Source organism: Synchiropus splendidus, chromosome 18 (genome assembly GCF_027744825.2).
Source record: "Synchiropus splendidus isolate RoL2022-P1 chromosome 18, RoL_Sspl_1.0, whole genome shotgun sequence".
Lineage (NCBI taxonomy): Eukaryota > Metazoa > Chordata > Actinopteri > Syngnathiformes > Callionymidae > Synchiropus > Synchiropus splendidus.
Genome location: NC_071351.1, coordinates 7626150 through 7648003, shown reverse-complemented (window position 1 = coordinate 7648003; position 21854 = coordinate 7626150). Strand labels below are relative to the sequence as shown.

Here is a 21854-nt window from a genome sequence, read left to right as displayed (position 1 = left end):
TAACCCCTGGGAGAAGTGTAACTGTGACCCCATGGTCCTCAAACGCATGCCCCCCACCCTGAGTAAGAGAGATACACTGCAGCATCCCAATTACTTTAGCTGAACTCCAACCAACTGTCCTGGTTCACCGTGTGTCTTTTCAAACTTCTATGAACAGAGCCATGGGTTCAGGATCCTGCCTTAGGGGCCCGTTGCATGCAGACCTGGTAGGTCAGAGTCCTCTGGGTCAGAATTTTATTCTGACTCCGATGGCTCATGTTCGGCTGAATAACTCAAACACTGACAGACGGAGCTTTCGCTTGAGAGACGCTGCTGCTCTCCAGAGTGGACGGCTACATCCTCAGCATCTCAGAGCAGACTCTCAATGCTCCATACAGCAACCTATCTCAAGCGGAGTCTTAGAAATGTGTACTGTTAAGATGTAAAACCACCATTCGGATTTGCAAAGGTTGATATTCTATTCTACTTTTCTTCACTCTCCTCCACTGTGCGCGCTGTGGGAGCTTTGCCACGCTACCTCCACCTGCCGTCCGGCTGAGCGCATTGCAGATATTATCCAAACAAAGTAAAAGTAGGGAAATAATATTGGAAGAATGTGGACGTAAATGAGAAGCTTGGTATCAGTTATAATGACCATAGTTATTGTCTGCTTATTACAATGAAATAACAATACTTTCCTTCTCTATTTTCCCAAGCAGCCACCAGTCCTGAAGCATCGCTGAGGGCAACAACTCTCTTAACTCCGACATGAAAGCTGCTGTGCCCGAACCACAGGATAAGGGCCCACAGGGAGGGTCACCTGCACCTCACAGTTCTCACACCTCCTCAGAAAGATTTAAATCTCAGCTGATGTTAAACGTAGCCACGCGGAGGTCGGTGGCTTTAAAGCGTAATACCTGCTGCTGACATTGGGATGCAAGCCAACGAACACAGCTCCAGGCTTGAGGAATTGTCGATGGGCAGTTTGGAAAGCGGCAGGCTCGGTTCCAGCCACCAAATGGAGTGGATGATATAGCTGAGGTTGAGAGAAGCATAGGGGAGAGCCTAGAAGTCGACTGCCAATGTTTGTAGTTATTTTTAGTGACTGTTTTTTTTTTTTTTTTTGATGCACTGTAAGAGAAAAAAAGGAGCATCGCATTTCAGACGGGCAATTATTCTCATCATAAATGCAAATCCCACTTGACAGTGCAAAGCCTTTTCCACAAGGAGAGGACTTCAAAGTAAAACCCAGTAAGAAAGCAGGAGGCCTGAAGAAAGCTTGCCTCCTCTGATGATGTTCAGCGAGTCTAAGAGCCGGAGAGCTCCAGCTTTCACCTCCTGATGCTGACGCCCAAACATCGCATTAAAGAGGCCTCCTACTTTTCAGCAACTATTACCACCGATCCAAAATGTAACTCGGCGAGATGCACGCGTACGGCTGTCCGAAAAACAGGCTGGATGGAGGACATCAACCCGGTGAAAGACGAGAGCAATAAAACTGCAGGGGAGTAGATTTGTTTTTGATAGACAGTTTAAGAGAGGGAGGGCTGCGGAGAATAAAGTGGCAGGGAATATTAGGAGCTGCCGCTCATACGTCTTAGCAATGGGTTATAAAGTTTTCAGGAGTTATTTCCTGCAAAACAGGTTCAGAAAGTCTGGCGAAATCATTTCTCACAGATTTTTTAGAAGACTGCGAACACTATAAAGATGAAAAAATATTCTTATTAAACAGGTTCTGAATGGGTATTCAGAGCATAAGAAGAGGGAGAAAAAGTACAACAATGACGGTGGAGTTATGACGCTATTTTTCAACATACTGTATGTTGAAAGCTAGTTGGGGTTCTAGTTTTATTTGCAGCCACAGTTCCAGTCTTGATGCACGTTTCTCCAGCGCCAATATAGTGTCCCGAAATAAACTTGCATCGTCTCGGATGGACAGTAGCCAAAAACCCCTTCAGTTTGATTACCCTGGCCGATGAATTTTCATGAGCTTGAACGTCAGAACCACGAAACAAAGTGATCATTAAACAAAGGCAAAACAGTCTTGTTTTCCTGGCATTGACTTGTTGTGTTGCTCTCTGATACTTTTAACCATTAAAAACTAGTTAAAAACAGTGTCAATATTAATATGGTGTATAAATAGTGTATAAATATCATTAAAGAAAAACCGAATTAATAAAAGGTTTTATAGTGAATTAATCGCGATTAATCGCATTTTAAATTTTGACACCAGAATGATCTAAATTCAGCGTAAACATCAGCTTGAAGTGCTTCAATGATGAGCCAAGTCTTCTAAACTTGAAATTCCAAACGTCATTTTATCTCCTTTACCAAGGATGTTTTGGTTATGACGTCACATTATGTTACGTATCCAAAACAAATATTCCCTGCGTACAATTATTGTATGCTATGAAGCTAATATTTGGATCATTTTTTTCTGAAATGAGAGGAGGTTTCTCAACATCGTAATGAAAACAGGCGAGCAACCTTTTTTTGTTTTGTTTTTTTCAACTAAAACCAAGCCGAATAACGTGTGTCGTCACCATCGTGTTCCCATTGTGCCACAGCTAGCGATAGCGTTTCCTGCCTTCGGCGACTGTATCTTCGTCACCATCAGTCATGATGTCATCTCCACTGGTCCAGAACAAACTTATCTCTTCGGCGTGGCGCGATCCGCGGCACGGAGAGCGACCATCCCTGCCCAATCCCACCCATGTTCGGTCTGTCTTCACACTGCTGCTCCTGATAACAACCCTCCAGCCCTGCTTCCTCCACACCCGAAAACAGGGACTAACAAGTGGCAGAGATGGCGACGCTGATGCTCTCTTGAGTGATCATTACTGCTGCTTCCATGCTGCACCATAGTGAGGCTGCTGCCCTCAGCACTCCAAGCTTTTACACTCAAGGAAGAGTTTGCTGTTTCATTCACAAAATGTTCTAATGATGGCAGTTTTCCTCTTTATGGAATGGATATTTAAGAGAATTGTTGGTGTGAAAACCCACCAGGGGAAATGTAATGAGCGCCTGAAGTCTGCGACTTTTGCAAATTTTCAGCAGAAAATAATCCGGTGTGTTTCACTGTTGTGCTAATTCGGGCCGTACGGGAGAAGTTCACAAGTTAAGCCGAGCACTTTTAGCGTCTTTACGAAGGTCGTGACGACACACTTGACGTCGCGAGCTCCTCCACATGAAGGTGAACCGCAAAACAACTCAAGTTTCAGCATGAACTCCAGCACACACAGAGAAAGAGTGGCAGAAATTCTTTTAATGGCGAGGAAACAGGCAGGACTGGAAGAAGGAGATAAGACACCGCAGTCTGTGTCCGGAACCAAAAATGATTTGGAATAAAACAAATCGGGAGAGCCAAAGTTGAAAAGGGCGGTGAGAGTGGGGTTGTTATCAGCCATGCAGAAGAGTAATACACCGAATAGTTTGGTTTGGTGGTGCCTTTTGTTGCTCGTGATAACAAGTGCTTTCCCCTCCGACTTTGTTTGTCCTTGCAAGACGCGGGGTCGTCGTCGACTCGGACTCCTGTTGTGTTGAAATGACAGTAGGAAACGTGAGCCTTCAGCAGGCGGCTGCCTCTTTGCTTTAACGCCGCCTCATATATTCGGTGTGACGCGAGCGTCTGAGTTCACCACTCCATTAATTGCAACATTTCCATTTGACTCCTCAGAAGTTGTTTTTCTCTGCTGAAGCCTGCGATATATTTCAGCCCAACGATTAATCCCGCGCGTCGGTGGCTGGGCTCCAGCAGGGTCTTATATACAGCCCTGGACGACAGCCAGCCGCCCGCCCACATCTTACATGGTATATGCCACCCAATAGATCACGTTCACCACTGCGAAGGTGAAGGGGAAGACGGCCCGCGCGTAGATGTCGATGGTGTCGGCATCGATGGGCTTGCACACGCACTTGGAGCAGCACTTTTTCTCGTCCTCTGCCTCGTCTGCCTGCCTGGACTGTCTCCTCCTGGACTCCGTGTCCTCTGTGCTGCCCTCCCCGGGGATTTCGCTGCTGGAGCGCTGAGTTCGGCCGTGGCGGTTGGAAATCATCACCCCCTGGTTCATGCCGGTGACAGACAAGGAAAAGAGAACCATTGCCTGTTTGCCATTCTTCACAATAGACTACAGAGAGGGAAACAGAGAGAGACAAGAGTGTCCTAAGGGCTGCTGACTTTCAGGAACAAGGTCAAAAGTGAAGTTTCTGTGCTATACTGTATCACACCGTTGTGAGGCTGGTCTAGTCTGCAGCTAACCGCGATTTTGATCGTCGACCCGACTGTCAGAGTGCAAGAAGAAACATGCCAACACATCCGATTGTAGTGTTTAAACAGTAGGCTTTGACCCCATACTTTCAAGGTATATGCCATTTCTCCTCTTGCTAACTCACACAAGCACTGAAAAGAGAGCGATGATGTCACGACTCTAGCCGCCGACTCACTCATTCAACCGTCGATTGAGTTTTTTGCTTTTTATTGTTTCACATTTCAACCCTTAGTTCTCCCAACATTGGAGTCAGAGACGTGCAGGTCGGACCAGAGCCGACCCGACTGTTTATCCCTCTTACCCGTCACAGGAACAGCTTTCGGCCATCAGACTGTTGAATTTGAGATCAACCTTTGTTTCTTTTATTTTATTTTATTTTATTTTATTTTATTTTATTTATGTTTAGTTTGTTCATGACAGACCTTTATTCCGAAGCAAATGACAGTGTGTCTGATGCGATTCAGTCCAACAAATAGACTGTCAGGTCTGCGCTCAGTTTTGGTCTCAGTCTTGGTCTCACTTCCTGAAATTCTTCTGAACTATCTCCTCCAGTTCATGCATACTTTATTAATAAGAATTCAGCTACAGACCGCCTTGATTAAATATGCATTTAATAAACGGTACTTTGAGGATTCAAGACAACTGGACCTGCAGCTTTATTCAAAAGAGCTTCACCAGTTTAGGACTGTCAAAAAACACACAAAGGAAATGAGCGCTTTGTGTGTTTAGAAATGGATAAGATCAGCAAATCAGTGTGAGCGAATCATCTCTGTTTTCTCAAAGTTAAAAGTGTATTAGTCATTAATAAAAATAAAATCTCTTCTTCAGGCATTTTTCAGAACAACAGCTAGCGCCTTAGTAACAACTCCATCGGTGAATGGAGGTGGATATTGTGTCTCCACGCAGGTAAAAGCTTCTTCCCCCGTTGTGTTTTTCAACACTTCCCAGTCCCTGCGAAGGTCAGGTGGGTGGAAGCTTGTCAATGGTTGGGGGGAGGTTTAAAGTGCGGCCCAGGTCTGTGTTTGACAGACATGCTCATTACTGGCAACAACACCCCCCTGAAGCTGCACATTGTTATCTGCTGATAAAGGAGCATGATGGGAATGAGTGGCTCACCTCCGAGCTCAGCTTGTTGGCCTTCACCTTGGCCTTCTCTTTGAGTCTGTAGTCAGCATTGTAATGAGCAAAGGCGTACTCAATGAGGGCCGCGAACACAAACACGTAGCAGATCCAGAAGTAGACGTCGAGCGCCTTGATGGCTGACGCTCGTGGCAGAGAGGAGCGAGCGCTGACCATCAGCGTTGTCATGGTGAGGACAGTTGTGATACCTAGCAAAAACAAAGACCTTTTACTCCATAAAAAACGCTGTCAATGTCAAGAAGAACAGGACTGTATATGAACTTGGTTAAGTCGCACGAACCCAAAGACACTCGAGCCGGAACTGCCGACTGACTGATCCAGAAGGAAACCCAGGACATGGCCACCAGTAATATAGAAGGCATATATGACTGGATGATGTAGACGCCTCGGTTTCTCCTCAGCTGGAATCGAAGGCTGAGCCGTGGGAACCTTCCAGCTGCACGGTGAAAAGAGAGGAGCCTTCTATTATTTCTTATTTCATCACAAGGTTCAGCCAACCTTACAGAGAGAATCTAAATGTGTAAAAAGAAAAGAAAACTGCATCAGTCTGCATCTTTTCAGCCGCGCGTCCTATCATCTCCTCAACCTCCTGCCTGGCTCAGCTGCAAGTCAGACGTCTCCCATTCCGTCTGTGCATAGAATATGACCAGAGAAAACCACTCGCCGGCTTCAAAAAAGGCTCTCTCGATGAAGTTCACCGGGAGCGCTCACCGGATTTAAAGTTCATCATCTCGGTCACAAAGCGGTAGTCGGTGATGGTGAACTGGGAGAGCTCCAGTTTGTCCAGCCCGTGGATGTGTCTCTGGCTCTCCGACCAGTGGTACACAATGTCCTCGGATGAGTAGCCGTCTGAGGAAGACATGAAAGAAATCACAGCCAGGTGAAAGTCTACGTTCTGCCATTAGCTCTGCAGCAAGCTTCTATCTTCAACCATCACTTTCCTTTATAACACACATGTTGCCACTTCAAGCACAGTCATAGACCACACGCTTATCTGACGTGGGAAACTTACAGCTCTCCAAGTCCAGCATGCACTCCTGTTCATCCATGGGATACTTGGTGAGGTCCATATCACACGCCACAGTCGAAGTAATTCTGGAAACAGATGCATGAACATTGATGTTTGATGTTCGTACACAGTAAAAAAAAAATTCTCACGTGACATTTCATTGTTGTACCAATTACATTTCTGCTGTTCTGTGAATTTCTATTGCTATTACCTCTTCATTTTGCCAATATTACTATATTTATTTGCTCAACAGCATGATTTGTATTATTAGCAAAAGCTGCATAATATTTTAGTTACCTAAATTCAAATAAATACAAAATTCCAAATAGCATATCCACACTTTTATTTTGCTGTGCAAAAAACTGTCAAGAATTGTTGAATGTTTAAATAAAAAGAGTGTGCCAACATGACATCAGTTTACCATTATGGGTGTATAAGTGTCCACTTTAATAGAAAAAACAGGTTTGAAAGAAAATAATGCGGCAACATGACACATCTGCTTAGTTGTAAACCACCACAGGTATATTGGTATCAATTACATGGTAGAATAAAGTTTAAAGAACAAAAGAAAATGATGAGCCAACATGCAAGACGATGGAACCAATAACAGTGGAACGGTTGAGAAGAACAGATACAAATGGTTTAAAGAAGGAGTTTCTTCTGCAGCAACCGTACACGCTGTGTACAATGAGAACCAATTTCCATGAAGACATGTTGAAACGTCTCAAAAGTGTACATGAGATCCTTTGGATTCGAGATATCGAGAGCAATCCAAAAGGGTATCAAAGTCTGATGGACGATCAGGCACATTCTCCAGGACAATGGTAGATGTTCTGCACTCTCACCGTGAAGCTCCGCTTGTGTGTGACCACACCACGCGGGAACACAGGGCCTTGCTATGTAAAGTGGGTCAAAATCAGAACTGCATGATGGGAATTTTCCAATTTTGTTGTGCCGACACGCATATTTGGCCATAGTTGAGAGACATATTATTCGTCTGACATGTATTTTATTGTCTTTTTTTACACTGTAGGAAACTCACTCCACACAGATAGTGGTTTTCCCAAACTTCCTCAAACTTTTATTGAGCTGTATCTAATATTCAAGATCAAACTGCACCTGTGTGGAAGGACACAGCATGACATTTTATTCTCTCAGGATTGTTTTTGGCATCTCAGAGGCAAATGCGCCTCATCATCCCCAGCTGGTTTCCTATGAGCTGCTCTGTAATAGCAGCAAGCAGACACAGCTTGCAGGATGGAAACTGGCCAAACAAAAATAAAAAGGGAAACAGGGAGATGATGATACGCTGGGAGCCACTGTGGTAATCTTCTACTCTGCCACCGGGTGGGGTCCTCTCTGTTTTTAAACTGCGAGTGAAATGAGGTTGGAGTGAAGTAAGATGGCATGTCAGGCCGGGGCACTAGACATGGACGTGCATTTACTCCTCTGTGTTCTTGTCTATTGGAATCTATGCTGCAAACTCTCCTGGTGTTGCCAGTGTTTTTCATCGAGTAAGTGACTCCTTTTTTCTTTTTGCATAGTGCATCCAGCCGTTCTCCACCTCCTGTGTTTATTATTTTAGGTGTCAGTGGATCCCTACTGTACGTTTGCCTTTTCTAGTAAACCGATGCCATTCTGGATTATTGCTTTTTGGATTATCTTGGACTCTTTGTTGTGTAAATAAAACTCTGTGACTCTTCCACTATTGGACCTAGGAGCACTCACACTCATGATGTCAAGAAGAGCTAAGCCAGAGGAGGACGCAGCCAGTAGACACTGTGTCAAACAGGAATGGCATCGCCACAAGGGAGTTTAGCACCTACAAGATTAGAGTATCTCAAAGGGAGATTGTGCTGCAACGTCTGAAAGTCGCATAGATGCCAGAGGCCAAATGAAATCAGATATGTGGCTGTCCCCTTCTGTATAAACCACCAAACTCTTTCGTGATTTCTACAAAACGAACTGTAGGACGAGCCAAGGGATCCTAACATAAAATGGAATTGTAATAAGCTAGTTATTACCATAGTAATATTTAATATACATTAGTTTTTAGTTTGCGTCTCAAAAACTGTTTTTTTTATGCTTATGTTTTCCCATCGTTTTTACAGCGCTTGACCCGTTTGCAGACCAGGCGTCGGTCACTCAAAGCCAAAGCTGAAAAAAAAAAAGAATTGCGACTGATGTTTTATTCTGTTTTCCCTCTTTGTAGCAGTCAACCAACAGCGTCTACGATTGGGATTGCAGAAAGTGAATATCATAGCAACACAGAACTCACAGACTTTCAGAACTTGAAATGACAGCCAGGCCCCGAAGACCAAGCCAAGTTAGCGTTAAACAGACTTCAGAAGATCCCGCAGCTTTGGAGCTTCAGATGTTGCCAATGTTTGCGCTATTGTGTGGTTCAAGGGAGGGCATTCATTTTTTATAAGAAGAGAGATGTTCGCAGTTTATTTGACAGGGACCGAGAGAGGACTGAAAAGCACGGGCTCGTACCGGCTGCTGTAGAGAATGACTCCGTTGGGCTGCAGGCGGATCAGCTTGTTCTCCACGGTGACATCGTGGAACCAGGCGGACTTGGCGTTCACGATAAAGGTGTCCGGCAGCCACAGCTTATCCACGAAGCGGCTGTCCAGGCCCAGCGTCTTGTTGGTGTGGTTGTAGGACAGCCTGTCGTCATGCCAGCTCTGCCGCAGGAACACAGTCATGGTGTACTCCTGCCAGAGGACACCAACAATGAATCAGCAAAACAGGATCCACATAAATCTAGAGCAAAACAATGGGATAACATTTCTGACAAGAGAGTAGAGAAACATTTGAAATTGTCCCATTTCTTTATGTCATCTATCTTTAAAATGTTCCGCTCCTGTAAATAGAGGGGGAGCTAAATGCTTCATGCAAATATACTCAGGAGCTGCGCACACAAGATGCCTGAAAGTATCGAATGATCTAACAAATCAGCCGGTGCGTCACACATGTTCAAACTGAGCAGTTCCAAACCCTGGAGTGGGATAAATCGGGATTATGCAAATGGCGGATCTTTGATCTTTCCAGCAATGGTTCAAGCGCGGAGGGAAGAGGGTGACGTTACCATGTTGGCCTCGGAGATGTGGTCGATGCTGGCCACTTCAATCGCCATGGCCACGTTGACTGGCGGACCTGTGGCGTGGAGAAGTGAGAAAACAAGCCTCCCTCCTTCAAACAAACACCCCTTTCAATGTGGATTTCCCCTCCCATCTGTTTCACTTCCTCCCACTATCACCCCAAACACTCCTGCCGTGCGTAGAGATTAAGCGTTATGCAGTTTCAGAGAGCTAAGTGGCACATCACACTGTGGGTATTCATAAACAGCACTGAGCTATCATGGACTTGCAGCGGGTGAGCTTCTGCCAGCACACACTCACACACACACACACACACTTGAACAATACAGTACTGCCATACGATGAGCATGAAGTGTCTCGATCGGATGCCCACTGGCGTGGAACAGAGAGGCTCTTTATGCTGAACATTAAGGAATCATGCATTAACATTCGCCACCTTTCAACGCTCCCATAATCGTGGCAGGCAAATGGGCTCAATTGGCTGTAAACCTGCGTGGTGATATTCAGCGGGCGGTTACATCCGCCAAGGTCAGCGGAGAACCACAGGAATCGGAGTCTAACAACCTCGTACGGCTCCCTCTCACGTCAGAGAGGTTGTTAAGATGAATTCATCGACTTCAACGCCAACAATAAATGACAGCAAAACAAGGTCATTTAAGATAATTGTTTTATTCATGGAACAATAAATCTATAACCATTTGCATACTGATCTTCAAGAAATACGCTTTTTATTTCAACCTTTTTTCTTTATATTATTACATTATTATTACATTATTACTTATGCGTTTTTATGAAAATGTATTTTTTAAGTTTTATTTGACCCTTTAATTATTGTTGTTTATGATCCACAACTGTACTTTTTCAACCGCAACTTTTCTTCTAATTTAATTTTACAAATATCTGCATATTTTAATGTTGCATATGACATGCTTTTTTCCCTGGTGAATAATTCAAATAATAACAATGCAATTCCTTATTTTATTGAATACTTTCCCTATTTTAGTCCGCATCTTATATAATATAATATAATATAATATAATATAATATAATAGTTGTAAAGTACAGTATTTTTTTTATTTTCTCACTGGCACTTTCAAGCCTGCTTTTTTATATTGTTAATCCATTTTAATGAATTATTCCCAGACCTAATAACCAAAATACTCACTGACATATCAAGTCAAGAAATTATTTTCAAGCTTGCAAGCACCTCGTGTTATCTTTGAATTGAGCGTCAGCTAAATGAGGCGACATATGGAAGCAGTTGAACGACAGGAAGCCGTACAACATTCATGATTCCTGAATGGCCACCACAGCCTCGGGGCGCAGACCTCCAGTCAGCCGATGAGAAAGCGGTATGGTCAGTGTGTGGAACACAGTTGGAAGCCCGGTGTAGCGCTCCCTCTTGGCTCAGCTGAGTTAAGCTGTGAGATTGAGAAATCTATCGCTGTGGTCATTGGGTGTTTCACATCTTGCAGCCATTCTTAGCAACATCATTGTCCTTGGATGAATTGTCTTCTGTAATCCCTTCACAAGACCTTGCTAAATGTCACTCCATATATTCAGCCCTAGAATCTGAAAACGCACAGCGCTACAATACAGTGGTTTTGTGGTGACGTCTGCTAAGGATGGCTGTAAATGTGAGGGGGTGAAGCGTAGCCCAATGTCACGAGCATTAGATCTCATACTCACCTCCTATCCCAGGGCGAAAATTTCTGGCATAGCCCTTCATTAAATCATCCAGATTAGGTAACCAGGATATCTCAATGTCAGTACCTACATAGTCTCCAATGTCACTCAGCATGGCCCTGCAGGAGACAAACAGCAGAACACAGCAGTCATTCAATCGCATCAATATTCCACTGCAGAAAAATCCAAATATGAACAGGGACGGGAGAAATCCCAAACACAAACTTGTTCAGACAGAGCAGGAAACTCACTCACAAAGAGAGTAAAAGCCTTCCAAATCACTTTTTTTTGCAAGACATGCTTGTGCTAATACTCCAAAAATGAATCTGGACGGTCAAACATATGTTAGACTTAGACTAGACTTTGTTGATCCCGTTGGGATGACTCCCTCCAGGAAATTTACATTTCCAGCAGCAATAGAGGCAAGAAAGGGCGTGCAGTCAGGAAGAGCATCACACAGAGAAAAAAATAAATAAATTTAAAAAAAATAGTAATATTAATAACCTAAAAATAAATTTAAAAAAAAGTTTAAATTAAAAATAAAATAGGTTGTGATGTGATTTTAAAAACAAAGACAGTAATAGACTTATTTCTATTTTATGTTCCCATTTACATGAGGTACAATGATACCAAGCAGCTGGTTTTGATCCAAATCCGGGCCTCTCAAATCTTGCAGTGAGCCTTCAGCTCAAGCCTTTCTTCTTTTATGAAACGCGACCTCTGATTTACAAGCGTGCGCACCTTTTAATTGTAAAATAAAGACATCAATACTTGAGAGGCGTGTTTGATTTGGATTAGAGCACAACCTTTTTACACTCCCGTCAGCCTCGTGTTTGTTTGATCTTGGGCTCCTTTGGGATGACAGGATTGTTTTTCAGTCAACTCTTGTAGCTGCAGCACCACTTAATGACCACCAGGTGGCAGCTTTGCAACGCAGTAAATCTGGACCTGACTCCAGCTGACAAACAGAGGCATGTTTTCATAGTGACATTAAAGTGATTGAGTCTTGAATATTGCTGAGTGACACCCAAATAGTGTGTGTCTCTGCCTCTGCTTTTCATGACCGTCTCCTGGCTGCCTCTGCTGTGTGCTGTTATTTATAGCTCACTGTCAGGTTGAAAATGAATGGGAGAAGACAAGCGAATTCATTAATCACGCCATGACTCCTGGGTTCTGTTCTCTCATTAGCAGTTGCTAAAGCTGGAAAACTGGAGCTTTTCCTTGAAGAGAAGCAGTCACACTTGCGAGGTTACAGATGGCGTGGCACACTGAGCTCCACATTTCTGACTTTATTATAATACTGTTGATGCTCGCAGGCGATGTAGAAGGGTGAGCACCGACACCCTGGTTGGTCTGCGGCAACACAAGCACAGATCTATCTTTCAGTGATCGGAAAAACCTTCACCTTCACCTTCTTCCCGCCGCTTATCTGGGGTCGCGGAGGCAGCATTCGGAGCAAGGAAGCCCAAACTTCCCGATCCGCACAAACCTCCTCCAGCTCTTCCCGGGGGATCCCGAGGCTACTCGATCCCAAAGGATACGAAAAACCTTTCAGAAAACTTAGAAGAGCAGCTCCATCAACTATACCACTCCTCCCCCTTCTTCTGAACAACACAGCCCCCACTTTTTGCTTGATAAATAACTTTAAAAAACAAGTATGGAAGATGGAAATATGGAATATGGAAATCACGTTTCATTGAAAAGTGCCACATGTAGTTTTAAGCTTATCCTCATTCAAATAAAATATATATACTTCCCTTTAAGAGTCCATGAATAAAATGAAGGGCTAAATGCTGTTTGATCTTATTCGACATGTAAGTTATAAAATAATTATTGAGTTTCTCCTTTAACAAGGTTGCATTACTAATTAATCGGCAACGATTTTATCTTTGCCAGAAAGATAGTTTGGGAGTGTTGAGTCTTAGTCTCTCTCAAAACTACAAGGCCACGGCAGTCATTGAAAGAGAGACCACCACGCTGCTCAGTCCTGAACAGGCTTGTCCAGATCCAGGACGTTTCAATTCTCTTTAACTGCCAGGTAAACTGAATAACATGAGTCCTGGAGTCAAAGTTTCTTGTATATGCAGAGGACAGGTTAAAGATTTGATTCATCATCATTTCAAAGACAGCACCATGCCCTAAGGTTGAACATTTCAGCTGTTTTTTTCGGCTTTTTTTCTGTTTAAACTGCTCTAAACAGTCAAAACCTAGCAGCACTGAACAACACATGAGGAAAATGTAAACAGTGGCAGCCTTATTATTTTTTTCTCTTTTTTCCAATAGCCCTCTGAATTGTGGAAAAGATTCTTTGGGTCCTGTCAAACTTGTACATGTGTACTTCTGACAAACCTATAGAAACTTCCCAGCCAACCTTCAAATTTTACTGAAATATATTGGTCCGTTCCAAGTTAATCTATTTACAAACTACTACATAGCATATTTTTTACATAAATATAAAATATTTTTCGATTTGCGACTTTTCTGAACTCATACTACAATAGAACTTTTAAGAAGAAGTGTCTAGCTTCATGCAAATCCTGACATTGGACATCCAAACTGCAGTCCAGCTTCCATTGACAGCAGTTAGAAGATATTTCTTCAGATGGATAAAGCTTCATCCCAACCTCACACCTTCCAGCTCTCCTCCTCTCCAAGAAATGCTGCATCTTGAGGAGAATATAAATAAGTAATAAAAGAGCTCTGTATTTATTTCACTGCTCCCCTGGTGGGCCCAACATTTGCACATCTCCTTTCCTCGCCGACATGTGTATTTCAAGACATTTCTAATTTTCTAGATTAAAGAACCGTAATGTCTCTCTTAAGGCCTGTGCACACAGGCGCCGGGTTATGAGATAACATTAAACAGATGGAGCGAAGAGAGGAAGAGCACTTTCATGATGCTTTTTCTGTCCATGATATTTAAAGAAAGGGCTTCATACATTGACAGTGTGAACACAAAAGGAGGATCGGATGTCAGTTTTCCGTTTGTTTTATGCTTGTATAAATGTCACCAGAACAAATGATCACAGCAAATAACACAAGGAAACAGACATACATGTTTCCTCCATGAAAGAATTAGTATTTTAAAGCTAATTATTTTATTAGATAGTTTTCAATGCATTTTCTGTTTGTATCCTTGTATAAACCTAACCAACCAAAACCTTAACCAGGACTCTTAACCAAGTTATTTTTCATATTTTTTTGACCCGGCAGCAGTTTTTCCCTAACATTTTTACTGTTTTGAATTGATTTTGATAGAATCTATTCACTCACTACACAACAGGAAGTAGCATCCAGTTCCACGTCCATGCTGATGGAGTCAAGATTGAGACTGAGGTCATGAACCAGGAGTCAGAGTCAGTGATGTTCAGATCACCAGGGGTAGATCACCACCCAGAAAGGTCTGCTCTGCTCCGTGTTGACCACGGTTATCCACTGGTGAATCTGGTTTCTCATAAAAGCATTGACTCTTGTTTTCTTTTCAGTTAAGTGTAACAATTTTTCTGTCAAAACAGAGCCACTTGTCTCTTCCTTCTCTTTCCCTATTGAATTTTTATATTCAATAGGGAAAATCAGAAACACTTTAAGTCAAGATAGTTAAGCAGATGTTTAAAGAAATAAATTAAATATAAATAACATATATTATTCAGTAGCTTGCAAATTCAGATTCAAACTACATCGTATAATAATATTCAATTAAATAATTCAGAAGCAAGTTTTCAGTCTCATGTGGTAGAAATTCAAATGTACAAAATAAAAGCCATAAGCAGCCCTTCACTTCAGCCTGTATTCTGAATAAGGAGTCAGTGCAGATGATAATGTGCGCCACTAAAACCCCAGTGGTGCAACTTACAATTTTCAGTCATTCACACATTCATTCCCCTCTGTTTAGTCCTTTAATGGGGTCACATAATAGCTTCATACTCTTTTCCCACACAATTTGTAAAACAGTAGGTTAAAAAAAAAACTGAGCTATGGAAAAAGAGTATTTCGAAAAAGAAGAAAGAGGGCGCCACACAGGCTGGTGGAAACGTTGAGGGTTTATGTTCAGGTCAGTGGAGCTCGACAAGGGTTTGACTGTCTTCAGTGGTGCATGAAAGCAGTCTTTTTTTGCTTCCTGAAGGGCACATTTTTGACTATTTTGGAGTCACACATCAACTTGTTTATGTTGTTGTTAGCAGTGTATTAAAAGTCATGTTTAAGGACGGATCAGTCAAAGGAAATCCTCACCAGGCGAAAGCCAATACAGACATTAAATAAAGGCCAGTGTCATGCAAAGGAATGCGACAAGCAGATGTGCTGTGTGTTATTTCCAGTGTTGTTAAAAAAAAAGCAAAATCCAGTCTTGCATCCTCTGATAGCAAGGTAGGACGCACGACGACAAACAGGTCAAAATCACATTCTCTGCCACCGACATGTCGATCCCCGACTCAAGCTGCGGAACAGAAGCTCGCAGTGTTATTGGTGAATGTCAGAATCGTCGAACGGATTCGTCCGCTGACTCAGGCTCTCACACAGATTACAAGGAAAGTGACACCTGCGTGAACGTACCAGGTCGATTTTATCAAGCCAATTATTTCAATATGGCCGCTCATTTATCGTTGTCTCTTTTGTTGAGCTTAGACTAGCCAAACTCAATTATGAGGCTGCGTGAATTGTCAGGATGAGCTCTGAATTTAAAGCCTACTGCAGTGTTTGCATTTATTTTCACACGATTCAGTAACAACTTAAGCGTTACAGATGGAGGCGACAGCTTCTCTAAATCCTCCCTTCTGACTAGAATCTTTCTGAGAGTATATAAAGCCATTGTGGTGACTTAGTCAACCTTTAACTCTGAGAAATAAAGGTAGACTTTTCTGTCCCCACAACCCGCATCTTTGTCTCTATCTGTAATTCATCTGCCATCAAAACGGAGCTGCCAAAAACTGTTTCCCCAGGTGAGACGCAGCGCTGAAAACTGAAGGAAAATGCAACACAGTCTCCCCTAATGTCATTAGTTAAGCCTCCAGTAAACTCAAACCTGCCTGCGCCAAGGATTTATCAACATTAAAGAGCAAAGCTGCAGCAGAAATCCTATTTAATGCGTCACTCGATAGTTTTCGTCACAGCACCTTCGAAGTTTTATAGATTAGTGCTGTCAAACAAAGCCTTGCTCCCGATCTATCAGACATAGTATCTTATTACTCTAATACATTGAACTAAGATTGTGTTTGTCCTATTGAGGGAAATAAAAAGTATCGTGTAGAAAGTGTAGATAGTGATTGTGTCGTGTTTGCACGTTATTATATCCATAATCCTCATGATATTGTTGACAAGAATTTTCCTCACTTTATGATATAAAGCATACAGTAATGCAATTTCTTTCATTTTTATTTTATTTTATTACATCTATTATAGATCTGCTGGCCTCATCGGACCGGAACCTTCAGCATGCACTGGGGCGGTTTGCAGCCGAGTGTGAAGCGGCCGGGATGAGGATCAGCACCTCCAAGTCTGAGGCCATGGTTCTCGACCGGAATAAGGTGGTTTGCTCTCTCCGAGTCGGTGGAGAGTTCTTGCCCCAAGTGATGGAGTTTAAGTATCTCGGGGTCTTGTTCTCGAGTGAGGGAAACGTGGAGCGTGAGATTGATAGATGGGTTGGTGCGGCGGCAGCAGTGATGCGGTCGCTGTATCGGACCGTCGTGGTGAAGAGGGAGCTGAGTCACAAGACGAAGCTCTGGATTTACCGATTGATCTACGTTCCCACCCTCACCTATGGTCACGAGCTTTGGGTCATGACCGAAAGATGAGATGGCGGATACAAGCGGCTGAGATGAGTTTCCTCCGCAGGGTGGCTGGGCGCACCCTTAGAGATAGGGTGAGGAGTTCGGTCAACCGGGAGGAGCTCGGGGTGGAGCCACTGCTCCTCCACATCCAGAGGAACCAGCTGAGGTGGCTCGGGCATCTGATCCGGATGCCCCCTGGACGCCTCCCTGGGGAGGTGTTCCGGGCATGTCCTACCGGGAGGAGACCCCGGGGAAGACCCAGGACTCGCTGGAGAGATGATGTCTCCGGTTTGGCCTGGGAACGCCTCGGGATCCCCCAGGAAGAGCTGGAGGAGGTTTGTGCGGATCGGGAAGTTTGGGCTTCCTCTCTCCGAATGCTGGTCTCCGCGACACGACCCCGGATAAGCGGCAGAAGAAGGTGAAGGTGGCATCTATTATATTACTCTTACAGCCATTATACCAATCTGTCAACTCAAATTCATGAAGACTCCCTCACCAAAACAGCTCTGCGGCAACTTTAGGAAGTAAGTTTTTTTTTGCTACAATGTACACAAGACCAGCAGTGGTTTGTGAGCTGAACACACACCAGTTTGTGACAAGGAGAGAACTGGGGAGCTGACACATAATGAGGTGCAGGAAAAAGCCCACAGTCCACATTGCACTGGGAGGGAAATGATCATAACAGTGAGTGAGGCCAGGGAAAGCCATTTACGCCAGCTTAAACTCCCGCGCTGATGAACTGGCAAGAGGGAAACAACAGTGTTGCCAAATTCTAGCGGTTCGAGGATTATACATTTGCAGTCAAAATATACTGTAGTGGAGTCGTCGACACCAAAACCCTCTGCCAGGGTGATTTCTACAGAGAAACAAAACCCGGTTACCTGAAAGAAACTGAGCAGGCTTGTTGACATGGCAACCACTGGTGGTGCTGATTCTAATAGCATATACTCAAGTGCATCACTACACGGGTGCATCTCAACAAGGGTGGGCAACTTCAAAAGAAGTTAGGGAGGATCTCAAACTGGATATTCCACTGCTGTGCACCTCCTCCATCCTCAACTGTGTAGCCTCTCTATATGAGTGTTTCATGATTATTATTTTTCCGATCCTCATGTTAAAAAAAGATGAGGTCGACAAGAAATAAATACTGATCAAGGCGAATATAGCAGTTGAAAGCAAAGCCGATGTTACTGGTTATTATTTGCAATATTATTTTTATTCCCACCAATCCCAGTGTGCCAGATGCATTATGGCTGTTTCTGCCGGACAAAAATGTATTTCAATTCACGATCAACGCTGCTGACTTGTGGTGTTCTGAGGGTTTCATGTGAAAGCTCTGATTAAAATCGGAAGAAACTGGACATTTTTACAAACTAAAACACAGCAGACAGTCGAATAATTCTAATAAATGAACTTTGATGTGATTTGGATTTGCGAATATTTTACATAATATTCGTGAAAAACAATGATTTTGTCAAAACATTGTTTTTTTCCAAACAACTCAGAATAGGTGACAGTTGGATTAACAGAACACTATTTTTCCAGCTATTCCCATTCTCACGCCTTTAGCAAACATCCTAAAATCTTACGTCATCTTGGATAGAACGAAATTAATATTCATTCCATCTATATTTGTCAGTATTAGACAGGCAAGTCAAATATTCCATAAATTTGAAATGAGATGAATTTGATTTATATCTAACTTCTTAAAATATCAGGTTGATTTCATAAAACAACAAAACCCATTTCACACAGAGCAGTTATAAATGGTCAATTTTGGTGGCTGCTTGATACTAGTAGAAATCTAACCTGTGACGTCTGATAGCTGAAAGATGGTGATAAAGAACATTTTCCTTGAACAGTTTAGTCCATACCGCAAGAGCTGAGTTGCTGGGGAAGGACTTCTCATGACATCAATAACAGATCAATCCTCCATTTTGTTTATTTTAGCAAAACTGACACCAAAAAAATAGACTTTCACTCAACAACACCCAACTTTCTTTTCACTTTATGACGTTTATTTTACAAGAGATATGTATAGAAAGGCTCACACTAATAATAAGCATCAGCGTTATATAAGCTTGCATGTAATATTCAGGGGCGGTGGACAAAGCAGCTGTTCGGCGTTGGACCGACCACCCACATGTTTACAAGTGTTGCCACGCTGATGATGATAATGTGGGAAAAGAAGCCCTTCTGGTCAGGTTTCTCTTCTGACGGCAACGTGGCAATGCTAAGTTCATTAAATTCCCGAACCATCAGCAGTTTATTCCCCCTAAACACAACCTGAGGGTTCAAGCTTGGTGCCAGAGTTGAAACAATGAAGGCCGTGTAGTTGAATTTGTGTTGTAGATTTACATTTATGTAACATTTGCAGTGATTCTTTTCCTGAGAAACTGAATTCCCATTCATTTTAAGTGAAAATATAAGACTTACATTTATTCAAGAGCTAGAGAAAATACATTTAAAATGTGTTCATTGCTTTTAACAGACCACTCTGACTCTTAAAATATAGAATCACATTTTGGCATCTATTGTGAAGCTCAACTGGAGAGGAGATGCTTGACATTAGAGCAGACAGCCAGTGACCTCACCTGCGTGTGCATTCACCCGGAGGTCAACAACAGAATGTGAGGTTCTTATCATCATCTTGGTTCAGGACTGGCAACATTTAACCAAATAATCGGAGGAAACTGTGAACTAAATATCAAACAAAAACAAAGAATCAGCGCTCACCTGGTGAAAATATCCCCGCCAACAAAGAGCACAGCCAGAGTCGCCAATAGAAAAGTTGGAACCTCCATTCCACTGACTTAGTTTGAAGAAGAGTCAAACAAATGGATTAAAAAAAAAAAAGTTTCCCCGAGTGCGCAGAAGAGTGAAGCCCCGGAGGACGATTATAGTGCGCTCCCGTAGTGATCCGGCGCTGCGGAGAAGAAAGTAAAGTCTGGCGCGGACGCTGCGGAAGAAGCTGAGGATGAAGGTGATCCTGACCCCATGATCGGATGCCTCCAGCGTCTCCCCTGCGTCCCGGAAACGACCGAGAAGAGAGCGGAGGTTCAAGGAAGGCGACCCTCCAAGCGCACTAAATTAAGAGGGGGATTCAACGCTTGTGATACTCGACTGTGTCAGCAGAGAGAGAGAGAGAGAGAGAGGGAGTGAGTGAGAAAGAGAGAGAGACTAATCTATTGCACAGTTGCTTGGCATCAGATTCAATCTGGCCACAGATGAGGGGGCTGAGGGGGACAGGACGCCATATCACGAGCCCGGGACTTCAGATTATTCAGTCATATGATGCAATATTTGACACATTTCTGCATCTCTGCTAATGCCCTGACCTTCTGCCTTTAAATGAGCGGATTTGTTTTTATCCTCATTTGTTTTGTAGATCAGGGGCGAGCTGTTACATATCCTCAGGGGCCACATGATGTACCGCAACTGTTTGAGGGGCCCTCAAATCTAAAACAGTTGTTATATAGAATTAAGATGGAAGTAAATATGTGAACAAAAAATGCAGCAAATAAAGATTTGAAAAGTGTGACCACTTGCTATGGAATGGAAATCAATGAATATCTATTTAAGTCGAAAATACAAGAGTTACTGTTTGTGGAAAAACAGGAAACCTTTTTACAAAATGTGTTTTTTATTATTATTATTTTGAGGCCACTGAAAGACATAACTTGTCAAATTAATATAATACAAAATTATGCATAATAAAAGGAGAAAAAAAAAGAAAAAAGTTGTAAATACTTCACAAATTATATTTAGAATGGAATCATATTGAGTAATACACTTTATGAGGGCCACATAAATACAGTCACGTTTTGTTCAGGTCTGGTGTAGATTGACAACCAGCTATGACAAGGTGTATAATCCCAAGCAAGTGATCAACATTTGCCATATCAAGTCTATATCTGATACCTCTAAAAATAGAATGTAGCCTGTTCCATAATTAGCTTTTTTTATTAAAGAGGCCAAAATGTGCTTTTCAATATACACCTTTTTGATTTAATAAAACTGTGAATTTCATGTTGTTCACTACAAGAATGAAGGTAACTGAGGGAAGAAAAGACGATAAACTGAAACACAGCCCCCTCAAAACCGCTTCTCCGTCGGGGGTTAATGCGGCATCATATGGTTTTGGGGTGACACATCTGACCGCTGCTCTAAATTATTCTGCCACTCATACTTTCAGTCAGAGCAGAGTTGCGGCCATTTTTGTAGTCCTCATTTCAGCAAGGCTGCCGTTGTGTAAACTGTAGGTAAATATCATCTGCTAAATTATTGTAGAAAAAATGCACTCATGCTTGAAGCAGCTGCCATTTTGGATTTTGCACCATTATTTATGACAAGTGGAGCAGACTATCATGGCAGAGTGGACTTCAAACATCGACAGCTCCATGTTTCCCACTGGATAGCTCGGCTCCTTGACTTCACTCATCATGATAGCCACTGTTTTATTTATGCAGTTTTGTTTTGGGTTCACTACTCTCTTTATATGAAACCTCTCCTCCAATGTACAGAGGATTTTCTTTAAATGTTATTTGCTTAATGTGTTGCCTAAATATTCGGGCATTAACTAAAAAGAAGTGATCTCTAATTTCATATTCATTTCAGTCACTGAAATATCTTATCAGAATTACAGTAACCGTTATGTGAGAGAGCATGTGCAGGTTGCTATGTGCGGTCTTGCAGCAGAGCACCTGTCCTGGTTTCTCCTGCCTCACTCCTGGGACCATAAACAGACCTGAAGCGTTGAACCAGTGTTCTCCGTCCCTTTCCCCACATGAATATGAATCTGTGTTTTCTGATATAGAGATGGAAGACTGCACCACATTGATGTATTCACTGTTGGGGCTTGTGTTCTCTCTATCTGTCAAACACAAATTATTCCTCTCACCCT

General features: G+C 42.8%; 1 protein-coding gene across 3 annotated transcripts; it reads right to left on the bottom strand.

Annotated features, from left to right (window-relative positions):
- Positions 1-1136: 1136 nt before the first annotated feature.
- On the bottom strand, positions 1137-20089 carry gabrd (gamma-aminobutyric acid type A receptor subunit delta). 3 transcript variants are annotated; one of them, XM_053849439.1, is made up of 9 exons: positions 19688-20088; positions 11278-11305; positions 9488-9555; positions 8893-9113; positions 6400-6482; positions 6099-6236; positions 5668-5823; positions 5364-5575; positions 1137-4106 (listed from the first exon to the last, which is right to left on the bottom strand). In XM_053849439.1, exons 3-9 carry the CDS (start codon positions 9533-9535, stop codon positions 3783-3785), a joined length of 1182 nt encoding a protein of 393 aa, XP_053705414.1. In that variant the 5' UTR covers positions 9536-9555; positions 11278-11305; positions 19688-20088; the 3' UTR covers positions 1137-3782. The 3 variants fall into 3 exon arrangements, with proteins under 3 accessions (XP_053705414.1, XP_053705413.1, XP_053705412.1); XM_053849438.1 differs by having other exon boundaries at positions 1138-4040; positions 11190-11305; positions 19688-20089; XM_053849437.1 differs by having other exon boundaries at positions 1158-4106; positions 11190-11305; positions 19688-20087.
- Positions 20090-21854: the final 1765 nt, after the last annotated feature.